The sequence below is a fragment of the Acomys minous genome (assembly GCF_964271855.1).
Source record: "Acomys minous genome assembly, chromosome: 12".
In the NCBI taxonomy this organism is placed as follows: Eukaryota; Metazoa; Chordata; class Mammalia; order Rodentia; family Muridae; genus Acomys; species Acomys minous.
The window spans coordinates 92599046-92617540 of record NC_140493.1 but is presented as its reverse complement, the minus strand read 5'-3'; the positions used below and the strand labels follow the sequence as shown (position 1 = coordinate 92617540).

General features: G+C 53.1%; 1 protein-coding gene across 2 annotated transcripts; it reads left to right on the top strand.

Moving 5' to 3' along the window:
- Window positions 1-8216: 8216 nt before the first annotated feature.
- On the top strand, window positions 8217-18319 carry HAP1 (huntingtin associated protein 1). Of its 2 annotated transcripts, XM_084748809.1 has the most exons (12): window positions 8217-8322; window positions 8604-9132; window positions 10088-10164; window positions 10507-10623; window positions 10734-10912; window positions 11138-11237; window positions 11329-11395; window positions 12845-12975; window positions 13310-13372; window positions 13683-13820; window positions 13934-14025; window positions 15829-18319. In XM_084748809.1, exons 2-12 carry the CDS (start codon window positions 8745-8747, stop codon window positions 16277-16279), a joined length of 1803 nt encoding a protein of 600 aa, XP_084604935.1. In that variant the 5' UTR covers window positions 8217-8322; window positions 8604-8744; the 3' UTR covers window positions 16280-18319. The 2 variants fall into 2 exon arrangements, with proteins under 2 accessions (XP_084604935.1, XP_084604936.1); XM_084748810.1 differs by lacking the exon at window positions 8217-8322 and having other exon boundaries at window positions 8613-9132; window positions 13686-13820.
- The last annotated feature ends 176 nt before the right edge of the window (window positions 18320-18495 follow it).

The following is an 18495-nucleotide window of genomic DNA, read 5'->3' as shown; positions in this document are numbered from 1 at the left end:
GTATTAAGAAATATTGTTGAGGGGGCTGGAGAGATGTCTCAGAGGTTAAGAGCACTGACTGCTCCTCCAAAGGTCCTGAGTTCAATTCCCAGCAACCACTTGGTGGCTCACAGCCATCTATAATGAGATCTGATGCCCTTTTCTGGCCTACAGGTGTATATGCAGGTAGAGCACTATATACTTAATAATAAATCTTGGGGCTGGAGAGATGGCTCAGAGGTTAAGAGCACTGCTTGTTCTTCCAAAGGTCTTGAGTTCAATACCCAGAAACCACATGGTGACTCACAACCATCTGTAATGAGATCTGGTACTTTCTTGTGGTGTGCATGAAAAACAGAGCACTCATATGCATAAAATATACAAATACACAAATCTTTTAAAAAATAAATAAATCTTAAAAGAAAAGAAATATTGATGATGGAGGCTTAGAAGGCCCAGGAACTGTCATGCATCTGTAAGCCAGAGTCTCGGAACACAAGTGGTATTTTTCTGTCCAGGTCCTGGAAGGCCTGGGAACTGGGAGAACTTGTCTTGAATGTGTCTCCCTGAGGTCAGGAGGAGATGAGCTGAAATGTCCCAGCTCAAACAATGAGAAGGAAAAGGCCAAATCCCTTCCTCTTCCTTTTGTTTTATATGGGCCCAGCTGGAAGATGGCCACCCACACAGAACACAACACGCTCCTTCACAGAGGCCCTGCACTAGAACACTCCCGCTTCTCTCACTTGGCCTTTCAAGGACTCCCCTAGGGGCTTGCCCTTTGCCAGGCTTTCTTCAAGGCTCTGGGAATCCACTGTCCTTATCTGTTGGGAGCATTGTGCTTTGGGGGCCCGGGAGACATCAGTGACCCGTCCAAACCCAGAGGGGAATGATGCTGTCCGTATCCAAGCAGGACCACTAGGTAGAGCGCACTGTGGCTCAAGCAGGAAAGTCTCCTCGCGGCCCTGACCTGATGGGGAGAGTGGGAAGGGACAGTGTTTCACTGTGCCCAGTCACTCCCTCGATGTCAGTGGTGTAACAGCCACAGCTGGGGGTGCATTCTAATCCTGGAGACGTTGGTAGTGGGAGCCACTGCCTTCTTCACCTCTTTATTAAACCAATCAGAAGGTGTTGGAGGGAGTGTTTACAAAATAGGATGCAGCCGAAGAGTAACAGTACCAGAGTCCGGTCTGTACTCAGGTCTCTGGTGGCACAGAAATCAGCGTTTGAATCTACAAAGACAACCTTTACACAGTGCACGAAAAGATCACCCCAACAAGCTGAGGCTAGCCTGAAAGTTACATGTTTCCCCTCCTCCCCATACCAACACCTGCTAAAGGCTGTGATTACAAACATGCAACCACGCACACACTTCCCTGTTCTCCATCTCCTTTCTTTTTATTTTATTTTCTCTTCCTTCCTCCATCCCTCTCCCTCCTGTCTCTTGTCTTTTCTTTCCTTTTATTTTTATTTTTATTTATTTTTTTGGAGATAGGGTTTTTCTGTGTAGCTTTGACTGTCCTGGACTCACTTTGTAAACCATGCTGGCCTGTGATCCACCTGCCTCTGCCCTCTAAGTGCTGGGATTAAAAGGGTGTGCCACCATGCCCAGCACCCCCTTTTTTTTTTGAGACGGGGTCTCTACATAACCCTGGCTGTCTTGGGTCTCACCAAGCTGACCTTGAACTCACAGAGGTTCTGTTTCCCTCTGCTTGAATTAAAGGTGTCACTTCACCCCTCTTTCTTTCTTTCTTTCTTTCTTTCTAAAGATTTATTTATTATTTATACAAGACAGCACCAGATCACATTATAGACGGTTGTGAGCCACCATGTGGTTGCTGGGAATTGAACTCAGGACCTTTGGTAGAACAGCAAGTGCTCTTAACCTCTGAGCTATCTGTCCAGCCCGCCCCCCTTTTTTTGGGGGGGGGGAACAGGGTTTCTCTGTGTAGCCTTGACTGTCCTGGATTTCCTTTGTGTATCAGGTTGGCCTCGAACTCAGAGATCCGCCTGCCTCTGCCTCCCTGAATGCTGGGGGCTTTTCACCTGGGTCTTTAGGTTTGCACCATGCTGTTCCACTAGCAAGGTTGGAGGTACTTTCTACTTTTGAGGCTACCAAAGCCCAGGGAACATGAGTGGGACTTGATTTGCTAACAGTTCTGGCCACATTGTGGAGCCCCGATGAATTCCAAGACTTCTACCACACAGCAGCCAGTGGCCACGGTTTTCCCCAGTGTGTGGAAGGCAGGGCAGCGATACTCAGAGAAATTAGAAAATACCTTTAAGGCAGCACAGCTAGTGAGAGCCCCAGAGCTGGCCTCTGACTCCCTCCTAAGCAGCTTCCCTTGTCCTCTGCAATTGGGACTGGGTCCAGGCCTCCACTGATGCTTTGGTCCGAAAGCAGGCTGGGCAGCCTACAATACCAGCTCAAACCTGGGTAGAAGAGGCTAAGGCAGCCGGTCACATATCCCCAGAGCCAGAGCCGTAGATGCCAACTGTGGACCACTCCCTAAAGGCAGAAGTAGCAACAAAAGTGGGTCTTGGTGCATTCCTGTAACCTCAGCTGTTTAGGGAATTTAGGGAACAGAGGCAGGAGCATTGTGATTTCAAGGGCTGTTTGGACCGCTTAATTACCTCAAAATAGAAAGGCCTGTGGGGACGGCTCCGCTGATAAGAGGACTGGCTGCTTTTAGAGAAAGGAGGAGGGCTGTGAAGATCTGTCCTGAGAAGAGCATCAGACGGCTTGGTCCTCTTCAGCCCTTCCCTTAAGTCTCAGAATAAAGTGGTTTGATGGCAGCTGAGCGTGGTGGCGCATGCCTTTAATCCCAGCACTCGGGAGGCAGAGGCAGGTGGATCGCTGTGAGTTCGAGGCCAGCCTGGTCTACAAAGTGAGTCCAGGACAGTCAAGGCTACACCACAGAGAAACCCTGTCTCGAAAAAACAAAAAAACAAAAACAAAAAAAAGGTTTTACGGCTCTCATCCCCCTGCCCCCTCGCCCCCCGCAAGCAATGGGTGGTCTTCCCAGCACCTACAGGGCGGCTCACAATTTTCTATAACCCCAGTCAGTCCCAGGAGTTCTGAGGCCCTCTGACTCCTGAGGGCACTACATGCACTGGTGGACACCCCCGTGCGCCCACATCCAGTCTATTTTTCGTATTCACTCAGTAAATATTTACTGTCGCCCAATTATAGTCCAAAGTATAGCAAAGTGAACAAAACAGACGCTGTGCTCATCGTTGGTGAAATGGGAAAAATTGGTTATCTTGCCCTGCGGATGGAGAGCCCTAGGATTTGAAAAGGAATTGGGGTGAAGGTAGCGAGCTTTCTAGAATCCAGTCAGCGGGATTAGGGAGAGTACACAAGCCCCCGGCGCCGGGCGGCAGAGGTCCCACTGCATGAAGCGGTTAGGAGCAGATAAATCATTATGCCTGAGACTGTGCTCCGGCAAACCGGCACCCCCACGCCCCTCTGATCCCTTGCACTTGCTCTCCTAGTCTTGGCATCTTGCCCTTCCCGAATACAGCCAGCAGGGGGCGCGATACACAGACAGCCTCGGTGATCTAGAGCGCATAGCCTGAACTCCTGCTGGGGAGTGATGACTCGGAGCCCCAGGAGTTTGGCTGGATTCTGAGAGTAGGGTTAAAGGAAAGGGGAAGGGTGCTGAGAGACAGAAAAAGTCGGTCCTTGGGAATTCCATCCTGTGAGGATTGCATGAGGAAGGGTTTGTGCTGGTGCTGGGCTGGAGTAGGGGCTACAGTGGCCATTGCCTGACTCTGCCTGGGTGACAGGATCCAGGAGCGCAAGGAGCCCTCAAAGTCTAAAGGAGAAAGCAGGCGAGTGGCCAGAATGAGGTCTTCCCCAACCCCACCCTTGGTCGTTTCAGAAAGGAATCCTGGGGCCTTCCTCCGGGTACACCCCCAGCATTGACCCTCAGCGACCCTACTGGTGACTTTTTCCAGAATCAGGCCAGGAAAGGAGGCTGGGAGAGGGGACTGAGCTAGGTGTGGGCTACTCAAGACTGGGAATTAAAAGAACTGTGCCGTCAAGTTTCCCCCAAGAGGGGGAAACTAGGTGTGAGGGTTTATATCTCCCTGCACCCTCTTCCGCTGATCAGGAGCCGGAGAGGATACACTGGGAGAGATGGCACAAAGTCTCAGCCCCTCAGGATATCTCTGTGACATACAGTGAGCATGGTTAGCGTTCCCACTGGGGAGTGCTGGGCCCTGGAGAAGCCACAGTGACTTAGGGAGAAGCTGTGGCTGAGCCCGAATGTGGGCTGACACTGCCCTCTGGAGGCCACAGTCAGAATTGCCTGATTCCAATCCTCGGACCAATCTTTCTGTCTCTCTGTCTCTGTATCTCTGTGTCTCTGTCTCTCTCTGTCTGTCTTTCTGTCTCTCTGTCTCTGTCTCTGCCTCTCTCACTCTCTCTGTGTCTCTGTTTCTGTCTCACTCTGTCTCTGTCTCTGTCTGTCTCTGTCTCTCTGTGTCTGTCTGTCTGTCTGTCTGTCTGTAACCTCAGCTCCTTGGGAGGATGAAGGAGGAGGATTAGTGAGATGGACCAGCAGTTTAGAAAACTGTTTTGCTCTTCCAGAGGTCCTGCCTTTGTCTCCTGAGTGCTGAGATTGGAGGCATGTGCATTACGCTTTTGTAAACAACTTAAAGTTCCCGGTAAACTCACTGGTCCAGTGCATTAAACTAGGGAGGGGATCGCTTCTTTGTCTTTGGTGCCATATCTGGGGTGAACAGACATTTGTTCTCATGGCAGCTGGCCCACTCAGGCTCCCCTGCCCAACCGATCTCCTTTTGTTGTTTTTGAGACAGGGTTTCTCTGTGTAACAGCTCTGGCTGTCCTGGACTCTCTTTGTAGATCAGGCTGGCCTCGAACTCACAGAGATCCACCTGCCTCTGCCTCCCGAGGGACTGGCTTAAAGAAGTGTGCCACCATGCCCTTTAATCCAAGAGCTTTCTGTTTGAGCAAGATTCAATAAAGTAAATCATAGGTCAAGAGGCAGAGCAAGAAACTAGTTGAGAGGGGGTAAATATAGGGAAAAAAAAACAGAGTAAGAGGAAGTCAGGAGGAAGGATTGAGAGAGATACACAGGAAGTAGAAGGGAGGGGCATTCGGTTTGAGGTTTTGTTTTTGTTTTTTGAGAAGGTGTGGGGAAGGAAGGAGAGTGCCTTTTTCTTCTAGAAGTCATCTTAGGAGGAAGGTGAGCTGGGTGCTTTCTCTGCCTCTCTGAGCTGGCAGGCAGGCGTTCACCCCAGCATCTGGTTCCCGAATCTTTATTGGTAAAATTGAAAGTCTGAGGTTTTGTTAAAAAGAACAGAACTCCCTCTTTTGGCCTCCTTGGGCACTAGGCATGCATATGGTGCACATACACGCAAGAAGTGCCCAAGTAAAACAGTCATAAACATAAAACAAAAAAGGAATAAATCTTTAAAAAGATTGATGATGGGGGCAGAAGGCAGGGGGAGGAGGGGAAGAAAGAGCAGGTAGGTAAGGAAGTCTCTGAGTTCACTGGGTGCCATTTCTTTATCATGTGTACCTGCTATTGTAGGAGCGGAGTCTGAAGCGATATCGCAAAAACTCATCTGATTAGAGACAATGGTCCCTTTGATAAGTGGGCAGATGAGTCCCTAGGGGGCTGGTGAGTATGGGAAGGGTGTGGGGCTTAGAGGGGAAGTGAGAGCAGGGTTCAGTCACCAGTCAGGAATAAAGAAACCCTGGTCCCCAGGGAGGGAGACAAAGAGTCTGAGTGTGCCCTGTGCACTGGCAGCTTAGGTGTGGGCTGTGATGCAAAGTGACTATTCAGCGTATGATTTTTCTCCACCCTCTGAGAGTGGGTACTTTCTGTTTTTCTTAGTCATATCTCTTTGTGTCTTCCTGAGAACTCTGTGAAATCCATGGTTATCTGACCTGTTTTCCTCTTTATCTGTCTCCCCTCTAGACTCCAAATTCCAGGATTGCCGAGCTGGGGTTTCTCTTGCTCCCTGCTCTAGCCCTAGTCTAGTGCAGAGCATGGCATATAAAGGAAGCGCTCAGAGCTAGGGAGATGGTTCAGAGGGTACATGCTGGCTGGTTAAGCATAGGGACCTGACTTTGGATCTCCAGTGTCTGTGGAAAAAGCTGGTCACGGCTGCAAAGCCTGGTGCTGGGATATGGGGCTAAGGGAGAGGAGAGACCGCAGGGCTTGCTGGCCAGCCAGCCAGCCAAGCTGAAACGTGTCAAGCTCCAGGTTTATTAAGAGACCCGTGTCAAAGGAGTAAGGTGGGAAGCAAGAGAGTTTTCCTCTAGCTTCTGACTATAGATGTGCATGTACTGTACACACACACACACACACACACACACACACACACACACATACATACACACATACACCTATATGCACATACATACACATGCACAGACACACGCACGCGCACACACACACACACACACGCACAGACATACACATACACACACACACATGCACAGACACACAAATTAGAATAGGCACTCAATACGTTTGTTGAATGAATGAGTGAACAGAAATAGAGGGCATTGTTGTTTTGAGGAAAGGGGCATTAAGGCACGTTCTCATGTAGCCCAGGCTGGCCTTCAACTTGCTATGAAGTCCAGATTGCCTTCAGATTTGCCATGGAGCCCAGGCTGGCCTTGAACTTATCATCCTTCTGCCTCAGCCTGCAAGGGCTCAGATTGTAGATGCACACTACCACACATGGTAGAAAGACACATTCCAATGTCAATGCCTCTTGGCAGGGTACTGACGGAGGGGTGCTTTGGTTCTTTCTTGGTTGTCTCTCTTGATCCAGAATAGGTGGAGACCTGACCCAAAATGCACCAGGAGCATCTGTGCTGGACAAAGACCTTGGGGATCAGCCCCCCTTCTGTAGCTCAGGCAAGGATGGATGGCTGTGAGGAAGTGGTGTCAGAGTTTCTTAACTTAGATAAATGTATGCGTGAAAGGCCTGGCCCAGGGTGGGGTAAGGTGTGTGTGTGTGTGTGTGTGTGTGTGTGTGTGTGTGTGTGTGTGTGTGTTGGGAGAGTAGGAAGCTGGATACCACAAAACCTGAGCATACAGCTTGAAAAACAGAGGATCCAAACAAAAGATGAACATTTAAAAAAAGCACCTAATGTTTTCTTTTTGAGGTAAGGTCTCGCTCTGTAACTTTGGCTGGCCTAGAATTGTTATATTTTCTGAAATATGTAAAAGGCAAATTCAGGCTGGGTGTGATTCTTGCTTATAAGGCCAGCTCCAGAAAGGCTGAGGCGGGCCAGGAGTGGTGGCCCACGCCTTTAACCCCAGCACTCGGGAGGCAGAGGCAGGTGGATCGCTGTGAGTTCGAGGCCAGCCTGGTCTACAAAGTGAGTCTAGGACAGCCAAGGCAATGGGAGAAACCTTGTGTTGAAAAACAAACAAACAAACTACCCAAAAAGAAAGAAAGAAAGGCTGAGGCAGGAGAATTGAGGCCAGCCTGGGCAACATCGGGGCTTTCAAGCTAGCCTGGACTACAGAGTGAGATCCTTTCTCAAAAACCAAATGGTGTGTGTGTGTGTGTGTGTGTGTGTGTGTGTGTGTGTGTGCTGGAGAGATGGTCCAGTGGCTGAGAGCACAGGTTGCTTTTCCAAAGGACCTGAGTTCTTTTCCCAGCTCACAGACATCTGTAATTCCAGTTTCAGGGGAGCCAGTGCCCTCTTCTGGCTTCTGTGGGCAACAGGCATGCAAGGGGTGCACAGATATACAAGCAAGCAAAACACACAAAACAAAACAATATATCAGAAACTGGGTGGATGGCTCAATGGGTAAACTGCTGTGTAAAATTAAGGGCCTGTGCTTGGATCTCTAGCAAAGCTCCCAGTCTAAAAGCACAGAAATGGCCATTGCTCTCCTTAGCTCCCAGTTCATTCAGGATCGAGCAACCTCCCAAAGTGCCCATTTTTCTGGGGAGCACACCGTGCACAGGTAAGGCGTGAAGACTGACATCGGTCCCTTTTCAGACCTCGGGATAACGGATGCGGGTGTGTGGGTGGGGGCGGGAGGTAGGGGTCTGGAAGAGTCCTCACAGTGAAACCTTTAAGCGGGATCTTTTGGGAAGATGCTCTTTCTGGAATGTTTGAAGAACAGGTGTGTGCTAGGACCATAGGCCTTGCGAATTGGGGTTGAAGATCAAGAACGAGTGAACGCTCTAAGATGGAAGACGGCCAGGGGCGAGTGCGGGAGTGTGAGCGCGAGAACCTGTGGATGACACGCAACACGTTGAAAGCCATGTCGGAGTTTGCATTTCACGCTTAATCCACTCGAGAAGACACAAGCCTTCTGCCCCGACTCTCAGGTCACCCAGGTCTGTGTTCAATGTTGGGTACGACAACAGAGAAGGCCCCTGGAAACCTCGGTGGCGGGAGCGCGCGCGGGGGATGGGAGGGGGGCTGCTTCTAGACAGAAGCTCGGGGTCCCTCAACCCAAGTCTAGGGAAGCAGCGGCTTTGGACAAAACCATTCTCAGAAGGTGGAAGGGAAGAGACGCCTGTCACCGTGAGCTACATCCCGTGGAATCAGCTGGATGCTAGCTCATCTCTCTCTTTCTTCTTCTTATTTTAATCCTCTGTTCCGTCACTACTGGTAGCTCTTTCGCACGATCCTGAGTTCTCGGCACTACTGATTGATCATCGGTCACCCCCAGCGTCAGGTGTGGTACAGTCCAGTGGCGCCCGCTTCGGGCATAGGTTATAAAGGCTCGGCTGCGACAGCGGACTGCGGAGTCAAGATGCGTCCGAAGGAGCAGGTGCAGAGCAGTGCGGAGGACGGGACAGGGTCGGGGGACCCAGCAGCAGGCACCCCCACGACCCAGCCTACAGCCGGTCCCGCTCCGGAGTCCTCCGCGGAGCCCAAACCTGCTCCCGCGCAGGGAACTGGGTCTGGGCAGAAATCAGGATCCCGAACCAAGACAGGAAGCTTTTGTCGGTCTATGATCATCGGCAATTCGGACGCGCCATGGACCCGCTACGTATTTCAAGGGCCTTATGGTCCCCGGGCCAATGGCTTGGGTACTGGAAAGGCCGAGGGAATCTGGAAGACACCAGCCGCGTACATCGGCCGGAGGCCCGGTGTGTCCGGCCCTGAGCGCGCGGCGTTTATTCGAGAGCTGCAGGAAGGTAAACTGAGTCTCGAGGATTCTACACTGGGTGTTATTAGGGCATCTCCGGGTAGGAGGGGGTGGTCCACGGACTCAGGCGCCCCGCCCCCTGTGGCGCTCTGTCCCACCTTTCCATCACCCACTACCCCACCACCCCGCGCACGGGAGACCGCTGTCTCAGGTGCCTGTTTGGTTTCCTTTTTCTCCATCTCTTCTTCCCTCTCCGGTTCCCCGATTTTTGTGGGTGCGTCAGGTCCAAGGCTTGAGCGCTCCCCGCCCCCCTCTTCGCGCCTGTTGCTGCGGCAGATCTGCGCACTCTCAGTGCCCCCTCCTCATCTACCGCAGTGCCAGCAGAGGGGCGGGGGCTGCGGGAGGGCGCTACCCGGTGCGCTCTGAGCCTGCGCTAGCCCGCGGGACCAGCCAGCGTGGGTGGCGGGAGGGGGAGCTTTTGACCACTACTTGGCTGCAGGGGTCTGAGTCGCGCAGGGAGGAGGCTGGAGGAGTGGGCGGGGCACTGGGCTTCTGTTCCTCCTCTTCTGGGCAGGAGGCAATTTTAGGTTTAAGTGCCCCCTTCTGGGTGCTGAAGAAGTCTACTTGGCTCTTCTTGTCACAAGCAACAGGTGCAGGATGGGTGACTACCTCTGGTTTTATGACCCAGGAGGCTCCAGTGAGCTGGTCAAGATGCCGATTGGATCAGGCGTGATGAGCCCAGTATTTCCTCTTATATCTCTAGGGACCTGAGACCCAGGGGTCCTTAGAGTTCAGTTCCTGAGCCTGGAGGATGGTTTTGCCTACACAGCACTCAGGCCCCTCCTGAGAAAACGGGAGTGCTGAGATCCGGAACTGTGGAGAGGGTGCTAGGGTCGGATGGAGCTCAAGTCTTCTGGCGTCCCGACTTTTGGTGTGAGGGTTGTAGTGGGCTTTGGGGAGTCTCGGCTCCTTTCCCCAACCCACTCAGGCCGTTCCTCCTGCAGCGCTGTGTCCTAACCCACCCCCCACGAAGAAGATCACCGAAGATGACGTCAAAGTGATGCTGTATTTGCTGGAAGAGGTGGGTACTGCCTTCCTCCCCAGGCCAGCGCTCATTTTAACACTGCCTACCGGGCTTAGGGGTTTTGCCTCTTTTCTACTTTCCGGGGGGCCAACTTGAGGGCACCTTTTCCTGTGAGGTAAGTAGATTTCAGAGGGCCAGCCTTGGCTGATCTTATCTTTTTCCCACGATGGGAAACTGAGTCAGACCGCAGAGTTGGTTAATAGTGTCTGGTCTAGTACTTGGACAACTGGGTGTTGGGGTAAGTTACCTTCTTGTGGCCTAGCCCTGATTTTTTCCTTCCTGTTTGGGAAGTCCCAGAAACTGGGGAAATATGGATGGGTGGCTCTCTCTCCTTTGCAGAAAGAACGGGACCTGAACACAGCCGCCCGAATCGGCCAGTCCCTGGTGAAACAGAATAGTGTTTTGATGGAGGAGAACAGCAAGCTGGAAACCATGCTGGGCTCAGCCAGGGAGGAGGTATCCGGGTACCGAAGGGAGAAGGGGCGGGGCCAGAGTGTCCCCTCCCTAAACTAGCACCTGTTCTGTGCCTTTGTGCTCACCTCCATGTGGCTTCTCTCCTCCCCTAGATTTTACATCTCCGGAAGCAGGTGAACCTGCGAGATGACCTCCTGCAGCTCTACTCAGATTCTGATGAGGAGGAGGAGGAGGACGAGGAGGAGGGGGAAGAGGAAGAGGGGGAAGTGGAGGAGCGAGAACAGCTGGATCAAGATCAGCAGCACGACCATCCCTATGGCGCCCCCAAGCCGTGCGTGTTCTGTCTGCCTTTGTGCCTGGACCAGCCCCTTCTCTGAGCCCCAGTTGTTCGTTTGTAAACGGAGAAGGGGCGGGTGGGCGGGCACCGTCGGGGAGCCTGTTGACACTGCCACCTTTAGCCAGTAGGGGAAACCTTGGGGGGAGGGACTGGGATCCTGTACCACCCGCACTCTGACTCTCATCCCCCCGCCCGCCCCCCCCCCCCCGCCATTGCCAGGCCCTCTAAGGCAGAGTCGCAGCACCACTGCCCACAGCTGGAAGCCCTGCAGCAGAAGCTGAGGCGGCTGGAGGAAGAGAACGACCAGCTGAGAGAGGAGGTGAGGACAAGGGGAGGAAGGAGGCCGCGCAGCGCACCCTCAGGCAGGGGACGGTGACAGCCTGGCCTCTTCTGCTTTCCCTTCCTCCTAGGCCTCCCACTTGGACAACCTGGAAGACGAGGAGCAGATGCTCATTCTGGAATGCGTGGAGCAGTTTTGTACGTGGCACTGTAATTCCGGGTTAGGGAGCCGTCCCAAGAGGATGGTGGGAACAACTCTGCGGTTTGGAGTAGGGAGATCTGAGCTGAAATCCCGGGCTCTGGGACTTGGTGGCTGTGTAAGCTCAGATTCCTCCGCCTCTCTAAACCTCCGTCTTTCGAATGAGGATTGATAACCTTGGCTTGCTGATAAGTCTTCTCAGGGCTCATGAGAGGCAGGAGAAGCGCCATTGGGGGGGGGGGTGCGGGGGGAAGAGCGCAGGCTCAGGAAGTAAGTGCTTTGTGTGAAGTGCAGAGCCCCGCAGAAGCGTTAGAGGTCGTTAAAGTCTGTCTATTATTTGGGACAGTATAAGCTGGGAGGGTGGATAGGACAGTGGGGAGGGAGCCAGGAGCTGCCAGAGCCTGGGCATTTAGGGCAGGGCCAGTTCACAGTCGCGTATTGGGTCTGGGCTGTGCCTAGGACCAGTCTGGCCTTTGTCCCTGAGGACCTCAAGTCTACTTGCCAAGATGCAGACTCAAAGGGGCAGCATTAGCTGTCTCCTCATCTCCTTCCTGTCCTTCCTTCCCCCTGTAGTCCACAGCTCTCATGACACCTCACCAGTGCATAGTGGGGTCTCTCTGCTCATCCAGGTCTTTTTTTTCCTACAGCCCAGATGAGTTTTCTGAAAACACATCTGGCTCCATCGCTAATCTGACTAAAATCCTAAAGTAGCTTTCTACTGGTCAAAGGATAGTCTCAACCCCTTCCCCCACCTTTGTCATCTGGTCCCCGCTTACTGCCCCACCCCCCCTTATTGCCCATATTCTCCATCTTCCTTCTTGTGTGTCTGTGTGTGTGTGTGTGTGTGTGTGTGCGCGCGCGCGCGCGCGCAAGCACGGGGGTGGGGTGGGGTGTCCTTACTTAGCCAGACCCCCTTCCCAGACTTTGCAGCACTGGTCTGGGCCACATGCTCTACCTCCAGCGATGCCCCTTTCTCTACTGCTGTCCCTACTTGACACTAGCTCCATCGTGCCCCATACTATTTGGGATTGTGAGTTCCTTTTCCCAGCTGCTTATCACCACTGTAATGGAGCTCAGTGTGGACCAGGATCAGGTCTTACCAACCACATCCGCAGTCCCGTCCCCCCCCCCCCCACTCTGTGTCAATTAAGTTGTTCTTGGAAAAGAAGACCTGAGCAAAGAATACCAAAAGTTGGCCGGGTATGGTGGCGCACGCCTTTAATCCCAGCATTTGGGAGGCAGAGGCATTTAATCCCAGCACTTGGGAGGCAGAGGCAGGGGGATCACCGTGAGTTCGAGGACAGCCTGGTCCACAAAATGAGTCCAGGACAGTCAAGGCTACACAGAGAAACCCTGTCTAAAAAAAAAAAAAAAGTCCCCGTGGGCCCCCTGAGTGGCAGTGGGACAGAGGCCAGAGCCAGGGCTGATGCTGTGCTTGTCGCCCGTAGCTGAAGCCAGCCAGCAGATGGCAGAGCTCTCGGAGGTACTGGTGCTGAGGCTGGAAGGCTATGAGCGGCAGCAGAAAGAGATCACCCAGCTGCAGGCTGAGATCACCAAGCTCCAACAGCGATGCCAGTCGGTAAGCTGCACTATGGAAGCCCCTTTCCCTTTCAAGGCTCCACGGGATCCCAGCCACTTCCCCTACTCTGCGCTTTGCCAGGACCAGAGCCCTTCCTTCCCTGTGTAGGCATCAGAGTTGGCAGAGATAACCAGAGAGCTAGCTGTGCGTCCTGCCTAGTCACATCCCTAACCAAGTCCTCCTCCGAGAGAGAATTCCCACACACTCCCGGGCCGCATGACCCCCTAGTGACTATCAAAGAAACACATCAAAGCCTCATGTGGGAAGACAGCTGGGACTGGGGCTATAGGAATGGGAGGGCCCTGGGAGGCTCACACATCATGGTTTCTTCCAGTATGGGGCCCAGACGGAGAAACTGCAGCAGCAGCTGGCCTCAGAGAAGGGAGTCCACTTAGAGGTGAGGCTCCATTGAGTCCCGGGCCCCGATCTGGGATGCAGGCCCCCTGGAGACTACTTGGCTTGCCACAGAAGACAAGCAGCTTGCAGGCAGAGCCTTTCTGCTCCGCCCCCCGCCCCGCCCCGCCCCGCCCCGCCCCTAAGCCCTGACTGGCCTGTGTTGGCCCAGCAGGTATGGGCCTGAATTGGGTAGGGATCAAGTTCCTGCCCAGCGTTACCCTGAATCTCAGTTTGGGTCTAGAGCTGGGGTTCTTGCTTCAGCCTAAGTCAAGAGCAGGCAGAGTGCCTGACTGGCTACTCCTGGATCCTAGCAGAGCCTGCGGGCGGGCTCCCATGTGCAGGATTATGGGAGCAGGCTGCGTGAGCGCCAGGAGAATGGGAAGAGCCAGCGCCAGCGCGCCTCGATGCCTGCGGGTTCTGTCACCCACTATGGATACAGCGTGCCTCTGGTGAGGATGCCCTGTGTTTTAGCTCTGCTGGCTGATTTCTGCTCTCAGATTTTATCCTCCCTCCCCGTCCCCCCGTGAGTGTGGGACTGGAACATCTGCCGTCTTTGTTGTAGGACGCACTTCCTAGTTTCCCGGAGACACTGGCTGAGGAGCTTCGAACATCTCTGAGGAAGATCATCACTGACCCTGCGTATTTCATGGAGAGGTGCGTCACTGGGATCCTCCGGCTTGCTTCATTCAGTCATGCTTAATTTGGTCCACCCAGCGGCAACTACCTTGGAGTTGGGGCATGGCTGACCCTCACGTTCTGACCTCCATTGCTTTTCCTGGCATCCTTCCTGCCTCCCTATCCTGCTCCACTCATACTGCCTAGCTCCTTCTTCTGTGGACTCCGTATTGGATTGGTCATTTCTACCTGAGACTTTTTTCTTTAAGATTTATTTATTTATTATTATAGATTCTTCTGCCTGCATGTACGCCTGCATGCCAGAAGAGGGCACCAGATCTTGTTATAGATGGCTGTGAGGCTCCATGTGGTTGCTGGGAATTGAACTCAGGACCTTTGGAAGAGCAGGCAGTGCTCTTAACTTCTGAGCCACCTTGCCAGCCCGAGACTGTTTTTTTTTTTTCTTTTTGGCTTCTTGGGACTGGCTTTCACTGTATAACCCTGGTTGTCCTGGAACTCACTCCTGTAGACTAGGCTGGCCTCGAACTTAGAGATCCACCTGCCTCTGCCTTCGCGGTACTGGTGCCACCACACCCAGCTCCCTGTGACTTTTCAATATGCTACAGAGACTTTGAAGTTTGAACCTCCTCAGTACGCTGAAGGGCCTGTTCTCTGTTAAGGACTATGGGATGGCCGTAGGGTGAGGGGGACATCAAACCTGGGGTAACCTGGCTAATGGCTCCCCATCATCTGTCTTCACATTTCAGCAGCCAGACAACCACTTTTTGCTGGTTCTGTGACTGGAAAACTCTGGAAAGGCTGTATTCTTGAAGCTGCTTCTTTAAGAGTTGTTTTGGGAATGGCTGTCCGCTTTCTCTTCAGATCTCACATTCTAGGTGGACGTTTGATTTAAGGTTACTTCTTATGGAGACTAAGGCTCTTCTTTCTTTCTTTTTTTCTTTTTCTTTTTCTTTTTTGGTTTTTTGAGACAGGGTTTCTCTGTGTATCTTTGGCTGCCCTAGACTTGCTTTGTAGACCGGGCTGGCCTCGAACTCGCAGCGATCTGCCTGCCTCTGCCTCCTGAATGCTGGGATTAAAGGCATGCGCCACCACGCCCGGCTCTTAAAAAATTTTTTTAAAACTATTTGTTTATTATTATGTATACAGTGCTCTATCTGCATGTACACCTGCACACCAGAAGAGGGCACTAGATCTCATAATAGATGGTTATGAGCCACCATGTGGTTGCTGGGAACTCAGGACCTCTAAGGAAGAGCAGTAAGCGTTTTTAAACTCTGAGCCATCTCTCTAGGCTAAGACTGAGGCTTTTCTTCTCTTCACCAGACCATGGGCTGAGAGGTGAATGACCCAGCCATTGGCAACACCTGGGATTCAGTCTCAGTTTGGCTCCTTTTTGTGCCCTTTGGCCAAGTCATCTGGCCTGTCTGAGCCTTTCTACAATGGATTTATGGCTGTGACAACTGGCTCTAGGATGAAATATCCCAGTTGCTCTTCTCTAGACAGGAGAGTGGGGACATGGAGAAGAAGAGGAGACCTGTTTGGTATTGATAAACCTCCTTCCTCCTGCTAGGGGCACAGGCTGGCCTTTGGAAGCCTTGAAGTTTCTCTCTCCGCTCAGTCCTGGCTGAGACAGAGCTGGGAAGGATTCTCAGGGTCTGTAGGCTGGGGCAGGAGAACTCACAGAGAGCTTAGGGGTAGGCATAAGGGCTGGGATGGCCTCCTCAGCTGTCCCTGGTGAGAGAGTACTGAGGAGTAGGGTAAGTACCAGGAACTCCAGCTTGGGTGGCCGGTGTGGAAAGACCTCACTCTCTCCCTGCCTAGATGTGACGTTCGCTGCAGGGAGGAGCGAGAGCAGGAGCAGGGGGTGATGCCACCACCCCCGCCGCCACAAGATGTCAAGCCACCTGAAGATTTCGAGGCTCCGGAGGAGCTGGTTCCCGAGGAGGGGCTGGGGGCCATAGAAGAAGTGGGCACGGCTGAGGAAGGGCTCGCAGAAGAGGTGGAGCAGGCGTCTGAGGAGACCGAGGCCTGGGAGGAGGTGGAACCGGAGCTGGATGAGGCTACAAGGATGAATGTGGTGGCCTCTGCCCTGGAGGCCAGTGGACTGGGCCCTTCACGCCTGGACATGAAGTATATCCTCCAGCAACTGGCCAGCTGGCAGGACGCCCATTCTAAGAGGCAGCAGAAGCAGAAGGTGGGCCCGAAAGGTGAGTGCTCCCGCCGAGGACACCCTCCTGCCGGTGGGACAAGCTTCCGATCATCAACCCTGTGAGAGGGGAGGGGAGGGGAGCCTCCCAAGTGCTCACTTACCTCAGCGTGGGCCCACTCGGTGTGCTGATTTGCATGAACTTTGCATATACTGTTGACATAGGCACCTCTAGACCCCCTTGTCTAAAAACCGTTGCCTCAGTGCTCACTTATGTGGAATTTGCTTACAGGTCCAGCTGTCCGTCCACCTTTCTGGGGGCTGAACTGGGAATCAGGGTTGGGACTATACGTTCCTTTGTACCTCAGCTTCCCGTCTCCGCCCACCCTCTCCCTATCCTTAGTTTCTAATTTCTCTACCCCCAATACTCCCTAACCCCGCAGCAAACAAACGCGGGGTTGGGGGTGGGGCGGGATTGTGGAGCATCAGGACTCTCAGAGGCTGGAGGAGGACAGCGTCACTCACTGTCCCAGTGGCAGGGAGGAAGAGAGGCCTTCTGGGGCCACCTGGGCCTGGAACTAAGGCCTCTGCCAGCAAGGGTCACAGTCAGACCGAGTCCCTGGGTGAGTGCAGGGTGGTAGGGTGGGCCAGGGTCTTCTCTGCCTAGCTAGAAATCCCAGGTTTAGGGAGCTATATGCTCTGAGGGCAGGCTTTTTAGGTCCTGCCTATGAGGAGCTGTCAGTGAAATCAGATGGCTTAGCATTGGATCTTTTCCTTGTGTCTTCAAGCCCCTTGTGGGGAGGGTAGACATGATTGCACACCGTGTGTTAAGAATCTGGAGTTCAGAGAGCTGAGCTGACTTGTCCAAGGTCACACAGCCAGGAGGAGATCTGAGCCTGTGCCTATGAGTAGTGAAACTCCGGCCTGGGCTCCCTGCTGTACACAGCTCCTTCTGCCGCCTGAAGTTTGTAACTTGTTGGCAGCCTCCTTTCAGGTCTAGCTCGCTGTCGTTTTGATGTGTTCTCTCTCTCTCTCTCTCTCTCTCTCTCTCTCTCTCTCTCTCTCTCCTCTCTCTTCTCTCTTTTCTTCTCTTCTTCTCCTCTCTCTCTTCTTTCGCCTCTTCTCTCCTCCTCCCCTCCTCCTTCTTCTTTTCCCTCCGTGTCTCTCTCTCCCTCCCTCTCTCTTCTCTTTTCTTCCCTTCTTCTTCCTCCTCCCTCTCTTCTCTCTCCTCTTCTCTGTCTTTTCTCCTCCTCTTCCTCCTCCCCCTCCTTCTTCTTCTACTCTTTCTTCTTCTTCTCTCTCTCTCTCTCTCTCTCTCTCCCTCTCCACCAGTGGGAGTGTCACTGGCCACAGTACAGTAAGATTGTGTGGGTTGTAAGCTGAGTCAGCACTTCCATGGCTGACAACGGGACACCCCAAGTCGGTGGTGGTTTTCTGTCTCCTCCTGACATGGCCTGAGGTTTTGACAGGGTCTGAGGTGGCCAGATTCCTGGTTCACATCTATCCCCTTCTCTTCCAGGCTTTGCTGTTTCCCAGCAGCCTGCAGAGCACCCCCGCCTGCTCCCCCCATCCCGCCCACCCCCCCCCAGACAGCATGAGACCCTCGCCTTCTGCTGCCTGGCCAAGTCCCACCCTTCTTCCTCTTCCCCTGAAACGAGACCCCATGTGTGTCAGCAGTCCTCCCTCGGTCCTGATAGGACCTGGGCTCTTCCTCTTCTAGGACAGGCTGAAAGAACCCCAGCCCCCCATTCTGAAACTGGGGCCAAAGCTGTGGCTGCTGGAGCCTCAGGGTGGAAGCAACCTGTGTGCTCTGAGATGGGGGTGAGGGGACATGTCCCTAGGGTAGGCAGTTATTGGGAGGTTGGCTTTTGGAACCTGGCCCTTTTTTGCTGTTTTTCATCCTTCCTCTGTTTCTATTACTGTGTGTGACGTGAAGTGTACCTGAGTGGGGGTGGTGGAGGGGTCCCCTCTGCCCAGTGGTGTCTCCGTCTCCCGTGGCCTGTGAGTTTCCTTCTAGAGTTCTACCCTTCTCCACATCTCTGCTTATGTATAGCTGTGGCCTCGGCGCCTGCCCTGCTCCTGCAGTGCTTCATAGTCTTGTGGCTTGTTGGCCTTTGTGTTGATGTACGTGCCAATGTGGGAAATAAAGAACTTGTGAGCTGCCTACCTGGCCTGTCTCCGTTGTGTTTCTTCTATGAGGGGGTGTGTGCATGCATGTATGTATGTGTGCACAGATGTACACGTGTGTGCACGGATGCACACGTGTGTGTACTTTTTGGGGACAGGGCTGTGGAGAGAAGATGGATTGATATGGAAGGACACACCAAGGACTTTGTATTAAG

What these genes read in the sequence shown, in the direction of transcription:
- HAP1 (XM_084748809.1), top strand. Translation starts at nt 8,745, where the DNA reads ATGCGTCCGAAGGAGCAGGTGCAGAGCAGTGCGGAGGACGGGACAGGG. An exon ending in ACGACCAGCTGAGAGAGGAG is followed by an intron (nt 11,238 to 11,328) that starts GTGAGGACAAGG and finishes CCTTCCTCCTAG; the next exon opens with GCCTCCCACTTGGACAACCT. An exon ending in TCCAACAGCGATGCCAGTCG is followed by an intron (nt 12,976 to 13,309) that starts GTAAGCTGCACT and finishes GGTTTCTTCCAG; the next exon opens with TATGGGGCCCAGACGGAGAA.